Source organism: Nomascus leucogenys, chromosome 9, assembly GCF_006542625.1.
Source record: "Nomascus leucogenys isolate Asia chromosome 9, Asia_NLE_v1, whole genome shotgun sequence".
NCBI classification, from domain to species: Eukaryota; Metazoa; Chordata; class Mammalia; order Primates; family Hylobatidae; genus Nomascus; species Nomascus leucogenys.
Genome location: NC_044389.1, coordinates 61,626,221 through 61,643,624, shown reverse-complemented (window position 1 = coordinate 61,643,624; position 17,404 = coordinate 61,626,221). Strand labels below are relative to the sequence as shown.

The 17,404-nt window shown below is 37.2% G+C and overlaps 1 protein-coding gene across 2 annotated transcripts in view; it reads right to left on the bottom strand.

The window, feature by feature from the left end:
• Positions 1-17,404, bottom strand: part of BMP2K (BMP2 inducible kinase) — a 143,853-nt gene that overhangs the window by 91,113 nt on the left and 35,336 nt on the right. For both annotated transcript variants that reach the window (XM_030819041.1, XM_030819040.1), the window contains exon 2: positions 291-409. In XM_030819041.1, coding sequence (XP_030674901.1) covers positions 291-409 — 119 coding nt within the window. The remainder of the gene's footprint in view (positions 1-290; positions 410-17,404) is intronic.

Genomic DNA, 17,404 nt, shown 5'->3' with positions numbered 1-17,404 from the left:
AAGCAGATCACTTGAGGTCAGGAGTTCAAGACCAGCCTGCCCAACATGGTGAAACCCTGTCTCTACTAAAAATACAAAAAATTAGCCAGGTATGGTGATGGACACCTGTAATCCTGGCTACTTGGGAGTCTGAGGCATGAGAATTGCTTGAACCTGGGAGGTGGAGGTTGCAGTGAGCTGAGATCACGCCACTGCACTCCAGCCTGAGCGACAAAGCAAGACTCCATCCCAAGAAAAATAAAAAACAAAAACTTGCAAAATTTCTGAAAGAGAACTACCCCTTCACTTACCATAATTGTAATTTCCCTTTTACAAACATTGAGGTCTGGCATGTTATTGACATACATTCGCTTCAATGCACATCGGATTCCGCTGTGAGTACGCACAAGGAAAACTGTGGAGAATCCACCTAGAAAAACAAAGCACCAATTAATCTAAAAGAAACAAAAACAAATGCCAAAATCATGTAATATAATCGTAGAGCATAATATTGGAGGAAAATAAACAATGACTGTACCCAAGACAAAAATAAGTGCAATAAGCCACTAGTAGATTAAATGCCAAAACACTGGCTTCCTAAGTCAATCATGAAGTAGTACTTAAAGGAAAACATGCTTCTTGAATGAAGACGCTTCTCTCTTAAAGGCTAAAATTTCACCTTTTGCACTAGAATACCTCTTATGTAGCATAGTGAAAAATGTCACAATTATGTTACTAAAGTTTGATATATACAAGTGATTGCCTACATATCAGAATCTCCCTCTTGGATGACAAAACACTGATGTTATTTAATATGAGACACCAATGAGATCAGATAGGTGCTTCCCTCCTCCAGTTCCAGAAGATGAACCAATATTGTTCTAAGCCCATCACAGGAATCTCATTTCCCCTTATCAGTAACTGATTTAGGATTGGGTATGTAACTAGTTCTTGCTAACTGAATATGTCAAGTCAGCCCGAGTTGCAGGGAATGATTTTCCACAGATAAAACAGACTGGCAGAGAAGGCCCTGCTCTTTTGCTTTTTGATTGTGTTGCCTATGATGTTTAGCCCTAATGCAGTCATCTACGGCCATAATGGAAGAAAGAATCAGAAAGAAAATGATCCAAAACACAGACATTTGGCCTACTGAATCAGCCAACTCTGGAACCACCTCCCTCTAGAACTCACACAGTAAATGTCTTCCTTACTTAAGTCATGGTTGCCATGGTTTATATGGAAATTCTGTTTTTTGGGTTTTTTGTTTTTGTTTTTGAGATGGAGTTTCACTCTTGTTGCCCAGGCTGGAGTGCAGTCGCACAATCTCAGCTCACTGCAACCTCCGCCTCCCAGGTTCAAGCAACTTTCCTGCCTCAGCCTCCCAAGTAGCTGGGACTATAGGCACCTGCCACCGCACCTGGCTAATTTTTTGTGTTTTTAGTAGAGGCGAGGCTTCACTATGTTGGCCAGGCTGCTGGTCTCAAACTCCTGATTTCATTATCTGCCCGCCTTGTCCTCCCAAAGGGCTGGGATTACAGGAGTGAGCCACAGTGCCTGGCTGGGAATTCTGTTAACTGCAGCTGAGAAAGCATCTTATCTGAAGCACTAGGTAGGTATTCTAAAGAACAATTCTGTAATATCTAAACAAAGATTTCTACATGAAGTTTTTAAAATTTATCTTGACACATAATATGCTATAGCTCAATTACTTTTTTTAAAATGGTGTGTCACTTGCATTAATTTAATAGCCTTTAAAAAGCAGCATCCTGAGCAATAATAAGTCACCTGCACTCAGATCAATACAAAGTTGTAAAAGGAAAAAAACTATTAGGAATACATAATAGGGGAAAAGAGTTCTGATATGATTTGGCTGTGTCCCCACAGAAATCTCACTTTGAATTGTAATAATCCCCACATGTCAAGGGCAGAGCCTGGTGGAGATAATTGAAACATGGGGGCAGATTCCCTCAGACTGTTCCTGTGGTAGTGAATAACTCTCACAAGATCTAATGGTTTTGTAAATGGGATTTGCCCTGCATAAGCTCTCTTGCCTGCCACCATGTAAGTTGTAACTTTGCTCCTCATTCACCTTCTGCCATGATTGTGAGGCCTCCCAGCCACATGGAACTGTGAGTTAATTACATCTTTCCTTTATAAATTACCCAGTTGTGGGTATGTCTTTATTAGCAGCATGAGAACAGACTAATACAAGCTCCTAGGAAACTCCAGAATCAGTACATACTATTTCCAGATTCTCTACATCTTCCATTTCCAGTTATAAGAAACTGCACAACTTCCCTTTTGTAGATCTGGATTTCCACATAGATAGTGTTAGGGAAATCAAATCAACCACCCCACAAGGCAGTTCTAGGAATAAATCAGATGATGATGATGTTTGGGAAAGGTACTTTACGTAAAATCTCTAACAATGCAGGGCACTACTTTAAAAGAAACTCACTTAGCACTAATTTCATACGTAAACATTAACAAGCCAGAAAGTAAAAGACCTAATAGAAAGGGCCACTTAAACTACCATAACTTTATTTGGTTACAAAAACTAAGGAAAATGTGGAAAGAAAGAATTTATCTAGATTAGGAGGCGGTACGAGTACAGCTGAGAGAAATCACTTAAATAGCATTTGTTTTGAGACATTTATCTATCTAGGTCTAGATTATTCCTCTATAACAATGCTTTCCCAAACATAGCTTTGCATCAGAATTGCCTGAGGTGGTCAGTGTATGAATTTATCTTGAACAGTTTGCAAATTCTGGCCCCAAGTCTGAATCAGTAGGTCTACAATGGGGACCCCATTTATATATTTATATAGATACACAGATATAACTATATATATATATATATATATATATATATATATATATATATATATATGAGAGAGAGAGAGAGAGCACTAAAAATCTCCCTATTTGTTATACTATTTTACTCTTGTATATGTTTTAAATTGTTTATTAGATGGAAGAGGGAAAAGAGTTCCCCCAAATGGTTCTGATGCACAACCAAGTTAGTAGTCACTGAAGTAAGTTCCCAGAGGAACCATGGATCCTATATACCTATTCTTATCCACGGACAGAACAATGTGATTTTATCCTTATGAATTAGAGAAATTAGGAAAAAAAGTATCAAGTAGGTTTTCTTCATAAAAATCATTCCCAAAATGAAAGTTTTCCAATTCTACTAACCCTAATTTAGACAGATCTTATCAAATGTTAAGTTTTCTGAACACAGAAGATACGTTCAACTTCAAGAAAGAAATTCTACCCAAACATGGTAAATACTGATTGTTAATTGTATCTGCTTTGAGAATAAAATGTAATAAACGTTTATGTTTTCCCCAGTACTATCTTTTCAATAATTTTCTGATAAGCTAATATTATTTCTGTTTGAAGAATGCACTTACGGGGAGGTAACTAGTTAGGACACTATAGTAGTCCAAGAGAGGAGTGTAATACTTGCCACCAATCTATAGCTTATCAAATTCTTAAGTATTTATTTTTCCTCACAGAACTCTTTCATGACCAACCCAATTTCACGTTCATCACTCACTCAGGTACTTCTATCTAGAATTTGATGTACCTCAGTTTTCCACAAATTTCTGTACATAAATCATAAGATTATTGGCAGTAACCACAGACTCCACATATATATGTCCAATTTAATACTGTAAAGCATAGTTGTTATATTAATGCTAAATTTTATAATTCCAAACATGAAATTATGAGGGTATTATAAAGCATTCTGAATGCTCTCAAAATCCCATAAAAGCAAAATTGTGACAGATATTGATCTGATGAAATAAACTGGGATATTGATCTGATGAAATAAAATGGGAAATAAATGTGTACTTATGAAAGTAAATAAGAAAAATAATTGGTACCTTTTGCACTCTATAAACAATATAAATTGTATAACTAAATACAGAAGTTTCATTTATAGGCGTATTCTTTAAAGAGCAGTAATTTTCAGCCTCCTCCAGCTTTTTTCAAGGGCAGGATATAACATTTACACATGAAATAATTTCACAGGACACCTAATGGAAATCTTACCTCTGGTTTCCACACACACACACAAAAGGTAACCAGATTAAAATGAAAGAGTAGCTTTGTTAAGCCAATCTAAATTTGTTTCAAGTAAGAAAAATCATAATGGACAATCCTATATCTAATCTCAAGTGCCAGCCCACCCAAGATATCTCTCAATTGTTATATACTATAGTACGGTAGTAATAAAATAATGACAACATAGTTTACACTCACTTGGAAACCACTGCTCTAGAGATGCCAGGTCTCTGTAATAACTGTATATGAACATATGGCATATACTGCTACAGACTAACTTCTTCTTCTGGTAAGCCATTATTTATTCCTTCTATTAAGCAATTACTTTTCCATGCTTTAATTTGTCATTTCCATGCTTTAATCATTTTTAATGTATTGATGTTGTACATATTTGTAACTCTCCTCAAATTCATTTAAAAAGATAACACAAAAGAATGAAAAGTGATAAAGCCAATGTAGCTATCCTTCGTATCTTTCCCACAGTTCCTCTGGCATAGTTATTAATTGATCAACTAGAGGTACCCAAAGGAGTAGAAATTGATCAATAACAAAATAATCCTTAAAACAGGGCTAAGTAGTTCACTGGCAAATAGGAAAACTGACTTAAAGTCAGTCAGACCTCTTGATTTGCTACCTCATTCCCCACAGCCAGGCCAACACTCGCCCCTATGCAGTATTAATTAAACCAGCAGTATATATGGGACATCAGGAAACATTTTGGGACATGGGAATAGAAGAAAGGTGAGTATAGTCCTAAAAAAACAAAGAATTAAGTAAATGCCTACTGAAAAGAGAACCCCCCTACCTCAACTCAAGACCATTGTTCAGCTACAATAACACTGGCAGCCAGACATACTTGGAGACAAATTTTTTTTTTCTGGGAAACTAGAAAAAACATACAGATAATGAAATGTGGGAGTCATACAATTTAAAAGTGGCTTTCTGCATGGTCACACTAAAGTGAAGCCCCAAGCCAAGAAACTTGCCCCATTTACACAAAGCGCATCATCACTTTAGAACTTCACTCTTTAAAAAGAACAGACATAAAAAGATGATCAGACGTTCAAAGAAACCCTTTAACATGACAAGAGATTAAAACAAGCAAACAGAAAAAAAGAACTTTGAAGAGGTGCTGGGAGCTAAAGAAATCATCCAAAGAACCTATAAATATTCTTAAGAGTAGAAGAAAGACATTGCAGTCATGAAATAAGAGCAGAGTTCTATAAAAGGGATATTTGGAGAATGAGAAATTACTTTTACAAAATAGAATAAAGAAATCAAAAGTTAAAGCTTCAACAGAGGAGCTAGAAGATAAAATTAAGGAAACATTCCACAATTTTTTCAGAGGATAAAAGACTGGAATATTTAAAAAAAACAGTCCAGGCTGGGTATGGTGGCTCACGCCTGTAATCCCAGCACTTTGGGAGGCCGAGGTGGACGGATCACCTGAGGTCAGGAGTTTGAGACCAGCCTGACCAACATGGTGAAACCCCACCTCTACTAAAAATACAAAATTAACTGGGTGTGGTGGCACATGCATGTAATCCCAGCTATTTGGGAGGCTGAGGCAGGAGAATTGCTTGAACCCAGGAGGCAAAGGTTGCAGTGAGCCAGGATTGTGCCATTGCACTCCAGCCTGGGCAACAAGAGCGAAACTCCATCTCAGAAAAAAAACAGTCCACTAGATCCAGTATCTAAACAACAGACTCTCCAGAAAAAGAAAAGAGAAAATGAGGGGAGAAGAAAATGAGGGGAGAATAAAATGTATCAAAGATATAACACACACATTCACACACATTCACACACACATCAAACTTGAAGTACATCGGTTTCCATATGAAAAGGGCTCACCAAGCAAATACCCAGCACATAGAACAAAAAGATCCACCATCAACGCTCATCATCATGAAATTTCAGAAGGCTCAAGATAAAAAGAAAATCCTAAAAGTTACCAGAAGAAGAAAATGGTTGCATATTTGCCTTAGAATGGCTTCAGCCCTATATCCATATCCAGTCATCTCACATAGCAATAGATGAATGTGTAAGCACAAGTAAGCTAATACTATTATTAAATGGGCATATTATATACTGATGGCATTTTACCAAATACTTCCTGCTAAACTTCTAAATTTCAGTTAGACTAAAATTAGCCTAAAAACTTTTAAAGTTGCTTCAAGATTTCTCCATTTTCAGTTATTATAGTAAGATAACTAACATAAGATAATTGTACAATAATAATGCCAGTAAGTAATAGTAAGAATATCCAGAAAATACACTAGAATCCACACCCTACTATTAGATGATAAAAAAGACCTAGATATTATATACTGAGCAAGACTGAGTATTGCAAAATCATTTCAAAGTGCCCAACAAGAAATGAAAGGATTTTGTCCTTTATATTAACAGTGAATATTAAGGGGGTTGGAGGTTTTGAAGCAATAAGCACTTCTATGTATAATGCCTGGTAAGTGAGTAGGCATACAATATTATTTATTGAATGAATCAATCAATGAAAGATGGAAAAAAATGTTCCGCTAAATTTCTTCTTGGAATCTAGTGTATCAAGGGGAAGGCAGAAGCAAGGCTTTCAGAGTCAGACATAAAAGTGAATACTAACTCCACCATTACTAATTGTGTGACCAAATGCAAATTAATTTCTGAGCCCCAGTTTCCTTATACATTCAGCAGAGATAATAAGATCTCCTCATAGGACTATTCTAAAGAATAAATGAGATTATGTATGAGCCCCAGTTTCCTCATACTTTCAGCAGAGATAATAAGGTCTCCTCATAGGACTATTCTAAAGAATAAATGAGATTCTGTATGCAAAGCATTAATACAATTCATTCCATAAATGGTAGCTTTTGTAACTACTACTAATACGATTAGTAGTATTAGGCTGCTGCCATTACTACTTGGCCAGGCACAGTGGCTCACACCTGTAATCCCAACACTTTGGGAGGCCAAGGAAGGTGGATTGCCTGAGATCATAACTGTAATCCCAACACTTTGGGAGGCCAAGGAGGGATGGCCTGAGCTCAATATCCATTTTCTGGATATTCTTACTATTACTTTTATGTCTGACTCCAAAAGCCTTGCTTCCGCCTTCCCCTTGATACACTAGATTCCAAGAAGAAATTTAGCGGAACATTTTTTTCCATCTTTCATTGATTCATTCATTCAATAAATAATATTGTATGCCTAATCACTTACCAGGCATTATACATAGAAGTGCTTATTGCTTCAAAACCTGACCAGCCTGGGCAACATGGTAAAACCTTGTCTCTAATAGAAATACAAAAAATTAGCCGGGCATAGTGGCATGCACTTGTAATCCCAACAACTCAGGAGGCGTAAGCACAAGAATCGCTTGATCCTAGGAGACAGAGGTTGCTGTGAGCTGACATCACACCACTGCACTCCAGCCTGAGCGACAGAGCAAGACTCTGTCTCAGGAACAAAAAAAAAAAAAAAAAAAAAAAAAAAACACTGCTTCATCTTATGAAGGTTAAACTACACATTCTAAAAAAGAAGACTGGAAATTAATACATGGCTTGATAAACAAGCTAATATAAACACAGTAAAATTCAAGGAGACTATACTTACCTGCTTAACCATGCCCAAGTCATATGTGGATAAAAGTGTAAACAGAAGTACAAAATAAATTATTCAAACCTAAAATCAGCTTATAAAATACTTTTTTAAAGAACTGGAAATGTGAGGTGTTAAATGAAGGCTAAGATCATCTCTTTTTTCCAACATCATTTAAGAAATGCAAATCAAAACCACAATGAGATACCATCTCATGCCAGTTAGAATGGAGATCATTAAAAAGTCAGGAAACAACAGATGCTGGAAAGGATGTGGAGGAATAGGAATGATTTTACACTGTTGGTGGGAGTGTAAATTAGTTCAACCATTGTGGAAGACAGTGTGGTGATTCCTCAAGGATCTAGAACTAGAAATACCATTTGACCCAGCAATCCCATGACTGGGTATATACCTGAAGGATTATAGATATTATAATGGGTATATATCCAAAGGGTTGATGGGTGCAGCAAACCTCCATGGCACATGTATACCTACGTTAACAAACCTGCACGTTACACACATGTACCCCAGAACTTAAATTCAAAAAAAAAAAAAATCTCTTTTTTTAAACACCATAATTCACCTCTATGTTTTGGCTTAGTGTGCCTAATGGAACAGCAATTCAATATAACCACTCAAAACAAGATCTAAATGAATGCCTCCCCCATCCATTTTAGGGAGGAAAAGCCTTAAAATTGTATTATGCTTATTAAGCATCACTCTGACTCTATTACCATAATATAAGAAAAAATATATGTCTGTTCTTCATTCCTAGTTTCTGGTACAGAGCTTCAGAACCACTTAGAATTCCCTAGTAGACATTTCTTTATTATGCTAAGAGGTTAAGTCATCGTGGGGCCCCTACATAGCTTCGGAATGGGGCTGATCACCAGAAAACCAACTAGAGGTTAGACAGATTAGATGAGAGGGTTGGAACTTTCAGCCCCTCCCTTCCCTTTCCCCCCACCCCCTACCTCTGCGGATAGGAGAGACATTAGAGATCAAGTTCAATCATATGGCCAATGATTTAATCAATCGTGCTTCTTTTGTGAGACCTCAGTAAAAGCTCTCAATACGAGGTTCAGAGTTTCCTGGTTGGTGAACATACGGCTGTACTGGCAGAGTGGTGTACCTAGCATGGGGATAAAAACTTCTGCACTCAGCACCCTTCCAGACCTCCTTGTGCTATGTACCTGTTCATCTTGTTCATTCGTGTCCCTTCTGATAGAAGAGTAATTGTAAACATAGCACTTTCCTGAGTTCTGTGAGTCACTGTAGCAAATTATCAAACCCAAAGGGAACCCCCAAATTTGTAGTCAATTAAGTTTATCAGAAGTACAGATGACGCCCAAGACTTAGAGCTGGTGTTTGAAGTGGGGGTAGTCTTGGACTATGTCCCTTAACCTGTGGAGTCTGTGCTAACTCTGAACAGTTAAGTGTCAGAATTGAATGGAATTGTTGGATACCCAGTTGGTGTCAGAGAATTGTTTTTGGAACACAGCTATTTACTCAGGAATAATAGTTACGGATGTATTTTATCTTCTGCTTAGGAAGATGAGAAGTATGCATTCAACTAACAATTAAGAAGCTTTAAATCTATCCAATATTCAAAACTGATAGTCAAGAAGCCAAACAGTCCTCATAATCAGTACCAAATATTTCAGAGACATGTAATATGAATAAATGAGTACTTGATAAATTTTTAAATATTTGTTTGTCCATACAATTAGATTTCCTTTCAGGTTGTACTGCATTTCTTGAAAACACAAATTCCTGTCCAGACCATAAGCTGACCATCAATATGTCTCTTCTGCTATGCATTAAGCAACTTGAGAAGGGCTTCATACAATAGTAAATACACGATGAATAATCAATGTGTCCAGTTACCTATGAATTAACCAAGCTCCGTGATTTCCCATAAGAGGGAATTTTTAAAATGCTTTATTATAACATACGCTAATTTCTTTGACATGACAAGTAAAAGTGATCGATTCACTACAAGAAATTAATTTAGTCCAGCAAAATTTGCACTTAGTGAACATCTCTCAGGTCTTAACCAGTACTTTATTTACAAAGAACTGAAAATCCACCTTGGAAGAAGTCAAATAAAAGTAGATACCATTAAATGTTTTCTGTAACTGTAGTTTTCCATGCATTTTCTTGCCCAAGTACTCATTCCCAAAACTGACAAGACACTGTTAGTGAAATTGGGAGAAAAAGTATCAAAACGAGTAGAAAAAAATGAGTAGAATATTTAAAAATTGATTCACCAAGGATCATCAATGTATGCTAAAATCATAGATGAAAGGTTAATAAACAGGATATTCATATGGTACCCAAGTATGAAAGGAAAAACATCACTTTACAAGGGAGAGATCTGGTAGTCACTAACACTGGGACAACTGACATTACATGTTTCTAAATGTGATGCAGTATAAAGTAAACAGCATTGCCTACGAAGTACCCTTGCCAAAAAGCTTTAGCCTGAAAAAACCTTAAGGTTTAACTTCACGTTACCAAAAACATACAGGAGCCAGAAAGAGGAAAACGATTACAGAAAGAAGAAATCAGACAAAGCTAGACGTGGAACACTATGCAAGATAACTAGAAAAGAGTCAATGTGACCCATTTTTTAGAGTGAGTGAGGGTCATTCTATGCAATACATAATCCTTGACTGAATTCCAGTTTCAAAGAAACAACTGTAAAACATGTTTGTTGTTGGTGCTCAACTATTTGAAAGCAATCTGTACACATCATGTCACTTTACTCATCAATATTTTTTTAAGTTTCCATCCTCCATGAACTTCTTGTAATTTACCCATTAATGCTTAATGAGTACTTAAACACATATACATCCTAAAAGTCCATATATTATTCTATATAACTATAGTACCCTCTGTCCTACCTAAGAAAATAATTATCTTGTACAGTCCCTATTCAAAATTACCCACATGTTGTAAAAACGTATAAAGGAAATGTGGTAAAATGTTATTAGTAATTGAATGTATGTGATGGTCATATTATTCACTGTGCCACTCTTTCCACTTCTATATATTTTAATTTTTTTCACAACAAAGTTGGAAGAAAAAGAACAAAAACAAAGTATGTTTTTCCCCAGGCAATTTCTCTCTTGCCATGCAACAACTTCACTATCACCACTGAGAATTATCTGCTGATTATCCAGACTTGAAATGCCCCCAAAAGCACCCGAAGTCTCTTGCCACAGAAAATGTTTATGGTATCCTAGGGACCTACATCCCTAGGATATAGTTTCTATATCCTAGGTCCAACATCCCAACACATGCCAACACTGTATGTTTATTAAAGATTGGGCTGTTGGTGATATTTACTCCTATCAAGTTTGTTTTCCTAGGGACTTGAAGAAGAGAGATAGATGAAGGGATAAAATTACACATGGTCTTTCTGCACTGTATTAATCATCAAACATCATGCAAATCAGTAAAACAGAGGAAATACCAAGCTGTCCTACAACTTCTGGTTTCAACCACTGCCAAAGAAAACAATGTCATTTGAAAACAATCTTCAAGATAAGTGGAACAAGCACTTATTTGCCTGTGGGGTTTGGGCCAAAGGAAAGTTCCTCCTACCCAGTGGCCACTGGCCTGTGACACATCAGAGCCTTGTTACTTTAGATTAAGGCAATGACTCTAGGAGTTTCTTTTAAAAGTGGAAATATTCCTAAAGAGTAATTATTAACTTAAATTCTTACCAAACTTACTACATCAGTAAGTGCTATCTCCCACAAGGCAATGAAGCAATGAGTCGGTACCTTTGACTGGGTCAAGAACAGGAAGAGAAGGAGAAGAAACAAAAAATAAATTGTCTTATTTTATTCTCAACACATGTGAGGCATTTATCGTGTTATCCCCATTTTACAGATGAAGAATAAACAAAACAGAGAAAATGAAGGAAAAGAGCTAGCCAACACAAACCAGATATGATGGAGACAGAAGGACTTTTGGTCTTTTCCCACACAAATCTCATAGTTTAATGATTTTTACAGTCCACAACTACCCTTGCTAGAGTTATGCCAGAAGAAAAATCTAGGTACATAATTACAAATGGGAAGATGTGGGAATAACAGAATTTAGGAGGAACAAAAAGAAAATGAAGTAATCAAGAGAGAACAATAGAGTCTCTAAAATTTTATTCTAAATAGAACCTTACTTAATAGGCAGCACTCCTTATATAAAAAAGGCCTGCAGGCCAAAAACCATGTTTGCTTTGGATTATTCAGTGCCTTAAAAAAGACTGCACTGTATCAGATGACAATCTAGATTTTTCAGCTTTTCTTGAAAAACTTAGAAATAGAGAAAACAGTGGGCCCTCATTCTTACATGACATCAACCAAATGGCATTAGTTGCTGAACCCTTTACACAGGGCATGTGCTAATGCAGTTCATCACGGCCCCCTCTACCCTCCATTGTCTCAGGGCACTGTCCCAGTTTACTCTTTTACATTATGCGCCTGGCCTTTACAGGCATCTGAGTTTGCAGGCCCTACAACAAGAACTTCTAATAATTTACACACAACAATATTTAGGCTTGAAATACTTATTCAATGCCTCTCTTGTCCACTAGGATGTAAGTTCCATAAGGGGAAAGACTGCATACACCTTATCACAGTATCATCGATGCTTACCACTTTGCCAGGCACTCAAATATCTGTTGAATGAATAACTTAAAATCAATGAACTACTTCTCCTGGGAAGTTCTTCTAATTGATAAGCTATAATTGCTACATTGATCATTTATGAATAAAAAGCAATTAATCTATGATTCATTATTTTCCCTTGACATTTACTACATTTCTAATACACTATTCAAATTCTGAAAACAGAATTTAATTTCTTCACCACATATATCATGTTTAGTCTAATTATTACATGACAAACTGTAATATTAAAATTCTTTTGATTCCATCCTTTAAAAAATACTTCAAATTTACCAATTAATTCTTAATATTACTTCAAATCAGGCTATTATCTCTTTTCCTCCTGAAGAGAAATTACCTCTTTATACTTAAGAAGAAGTAAATCAAAATATTTTATGGGTTTTCATGTACCAGGCTTCATGCTATACCTTCACATAATTACCTCATTTAATTCTTAACACATATTTTTGATATTAACTTTATTCCTCTACTTTTTAAAAATAGAAATGATAATAAGCTCTGAGGATTTTAGCAAGTTCTTTAAGATCATGACTATCAATAGCAGAGCCAGAATTAAAATACCAATTTCACACCAAAGTGTATAGTTTCGACAAACCATAGTGGTCTAAAAATGAAACAATATGAGGCCTAAAGATAAAGTAGTAACAGGAGAAAAGGAATGACCTTTATTTTCAGGAAATACATCCTTTCTTATCATTACCCCAAAAATTGGAGTCCTCATCTAATTTCATTCATTGCTCTTAAAGTTGGAGTGTTCATCCAATTTCCCAAATTGGGGGAAAAAACATTGAAAAATTAGTTAAGCTCCTTTATCAATCAGCCAAATGAAAGAATCTTAGAATTAAGCCACTATGAAATTAAAGTGCCAGTCTCTAGATGTGAATATAATAATATCAAATGTAGTAAAGGCATCAAGAGCAGCAAACTATATATTTTTTTTAAAGTTATAAAAGGGAAAAAATAACCGGGCACGGTAGCTCACGCCTGTAATCCCAGCACTTTGGGAAGCCAAGGCAGGCGGATCACCTGAGGTCAGGAGTTCGAGACCAGCCTGACCAACATGGAGAAACCCTGTCTCTACTAAAAATATAAAATTAGCTGGGCGTTGTGGCGCATGCCTGTAGTCCCAGTTACTTGGGAGGCTGAGGCAGGAGAATCGCTTGAACCCGGGAGGTGGAGGTTGCTTTGAGCTGAGATCATGCCATTGCACTCCAGCCTCCAGCCTGGGTGACGAGAGCAAAACTCTGTCTCAAAAAAAAAAAGGGGGGGGGAAAATCTGTAATGTATCATTTTTTTTGCCCTTGACAAGTGTATTAGTCTGTTCTCACACTGCTAATAAAGACATACCCAAGGCTGGGTAATTGATAAAGGAAAAGTTTAATTGACTCACAGTTCACCATGGCTGGAGAGGCCCCAGGAAACTTACAATCATGGCAGAAGGGGAAGCAAACACGTCCTTCTTCACATGGCAGCAGCAAGGAGAAGTGCTAAGCAAAAGGGGGAAAAGCCCCTTATAAAACCATCAGATCTTGTGAGAACTCACTATCATGAGAACAGCATGGAGGAAACTGCCCCCATGATTAAATTACTTCCCAACGGGTCCCTCCCATGACATGTGGGGATTACAGGGACTACAAGATGGGATTTGGGTGTGGACACAGTCAAACCATATAAACAGGCTAATGTTTTAAAAAGAACACAAATATATGAAACGATTAAAGAATCAAATAAAGAAGGTAGAACCTGAAAGATGGATAATAATAGGACAGTAAGAGAGGAAGAGCTCAAGCACAGGGCAGAGAATAGCATTTGCAATGGCATGAGCATGAGAAAAAGAAAATGCCATTTTTAACTCAAAAAGGAGTAATTCTTGAGGACAGAGGGAAACAGATGTCTACACCATGTCACCACTGCCAAGGAACATTTCCCTACCTTCACCCACTACAAAACACTACTTTTCATCTCATTCCAAGTCCCCATTTTGCTTTTTCACACTCCCCTAGACTCATTCTTACATTGCTGGAGCATCTGCTTCAAGTCAAGAAACTACACCATTTAGTAATTCATTTATTCGTTCAACAATATATATTAAATGCTCAAAATGTGCCAAATACTGATCTACGTGCTATGAACAAAACTAACTACAAGCAAATCAGAGAACCACCCTTGTGAGCTTACATTCTAGAATGACTGAAACAAAATAAACAAGTAAAATATACAGTACATAGAAGACAACGGTAAGTCCTGAGAAGAAAAAAATTAAAGCAAGAATAGATGGTCCCTTGGAAAATTGTGTTGGGAGAAGGATAGAGGAGGCTGAAATGTTTAATCAAGGTACATGGGGAAGACCTGAGGTGACTTTGAGTAAAGATAGGAAGAAAGTGAGGGAATGGGCCATGCAGACCCCCAGGCAAGTACATTCCAGGTAAAGAGAACAGAAGTGCAAAGGCCCTAAGGCAGGAGGCACGGTTGATAAGTTTGAGGAACAGCAAAGGGACCAGAAAGCCTAGAGCAGAATAAATAATGGGGAGTAAAATAAGAGAAGTCAGAGTAAACAGAGAGCCAGATCGTGCGAGGTCTTATTACAGATGAGGGTAATGTCACTGGCTTTTGGTCCAAGAGAAATAGAAAGCTACTAGACGGTTCTCAGCAAAGGAGTGATATGACTGCACTTGAATTTTAATATGACCACTGTGTGAAGAACAGAGTGAAGACAGACAAGATCAGAAGCAGGGAAATCAGTAAATCTGCAATAATTTTGTTGCAATGTAATAGTGGTTTTGATCAGGGCAGTGGGAATTAGTGAGAAATGAAAGAATTCTAGATATATTTTGAAGGCAGACCTGATAGGATTTCCTGAACGACTGGATATGAGAGAAACACAGTTTAAAATAACTGCAAGGGAAAAGGCCTTTGACAAAATTCAACAACCCTTCATACTAAAAACTCTCAATAAATTAGGTATTGATGGGATGTATCTCAAAATAATAAGAGCTATCTACGACAAACCCACAGCCAATATCATACTGAATGGGCAAAAACTGGAAGCATTCCCTTTGAAAACTGGCACAAGACAGGGATGCCCTCTCTCACCACTCCTATTCAACATAGTGTTGGAAGTTCTGGCCAGGGCAATTAGGCAGGAGAAGGAAATAAAGAGTACTCAATTAGGAAAAGAGGAAGTCAAATCGTCCCTGTTTGCACATGACATGATTGTATATCTAGAAAACCCCATTGTCTCAGCCCAAAATCTCCTTAACCGATAAGCAACTTCAGCAAAGTCTCAGGATACAAAATCAAGGTACAAAATTCACAAACATTCTTATACACCAATAACAGACAAACAGAGAGCCAAATCATGAGTGAACTCCCATTCACAACTGCTTCAAAGAGAATCAAATATCTAGGAATCCAACTTACAAGGGATGTGACGGACCTCTTCAAGGAGAACTACAAACCCCTGCTCAATGAAATAAAAGAGGATACAAACAAATAGAAGAACATTCCATGCTCATGGGTTGGAAGAATCAATAGCATGAAAATGGCCATACTGCCCAAGGTAATTTATAGATTCAATGCCATCCCCATCAAACCACCAATGACTTTCTTCACAGAACTGGAAAATACTACTTTAAAGTTCATATGGAACCAAAAAGGAGCCCACATCGCCAAGTCAATCCTAAGCCAAAAGAACAAAGCTGGAAGCATCATGCTACCTGACTTCAAACTATACTACAAGGCTACAGTAACCAAAACAGCATGGTACTGGTACCACAACAGAGACATAGATCAATGGAACAGAACAGAGCCCTCAGAAATAACGCCGCATATCTACAACTATCTGATCTTTAACAAACCTGACAAAAACAAGCAATGGGGAAAGGATTCCCTATTTAATAAATGGTGCTGGGAAAACTGGCTAGCCATATGTAGAAAGCTGAAACTGGATCCCTTCCTTACACCTTATACAAAAATTAATTTGAGATGGATTAAAGACTTACATGTTGGACCTAAAACCATAAAAACCTTAGAAGAAACCCTAGGCATTACCATTCAGGACATAGGCATGGGCAAGGACTTCATGTCTAAAACACCAAAAGCAATGGCAACAAAAGCCAAAATTGACAAATGGGACCTAATTAACTAAAGAGCTTCTGCACAGCAAAAGAAACTACCATCAGAGTGAACAGGCAACCTACAAAATGGGAGAAAATTTTTGCAACCTACTCATCTGACAAAGGGCTTATATCCAGAATCTACAATGAACTCAAACAAATTTACAAGAAAAAAACAAACAACCCCATCAAAAAGTGGGCGAATGACATGAACAGACACTTCTCAAAAGAAGACATTTATGCAGCCAAAAAACACATGAAAAAATGCTCATCATCACTGGCCATCAGAGAAATGCAAATCAAAACCACAATGAGGTACCATCTCACACCACTTAGAATGGCCATCATTAAAAAGTCAGGAAACAACAGGTGCTGGAGAGGATGTGGAGAAATAGGAACACTTTTACACTGTTGGTGGGACTCTAAACTAGTTCAACCATTGTGGAAGTCAGTGTGGCGATTCCTCAGGGATCTAGAACTAGAAATAACATTCGACCGAGACATCCCATTACTGGGTATATACCCAAAGGAATATAAATCATGCTGCTATAAAGACACATGCACACGTATGTTTATTGAGGGACTATTCACAATAGCAAAGACTTGGAACCAACCCAAATGTCCAACAACGATAGACTGGATTAAGAAAATGTGGCACATATACACCATGGAATACTATGCAGCCATAAAAAATGATGAGTTCATGTCCTTTGTAGGGACATGGATGAAACTGGAAAACATCATTCTCAGTAAACTATCGCAAGGACAAAAAACCAAACACCACATGTTCTCACTCACAGGTGGGAATTGAACAATTAGAACGCATGGACACAGGAAGGGGAACATCACACTCTGGGGACTGTTGTGGGGTGGGGGGAGGGGGGAGGGATAGCATGAGGAGATATACCTAATGCTAAATGACGAGTTAATGGGTGCAGCACACCAACA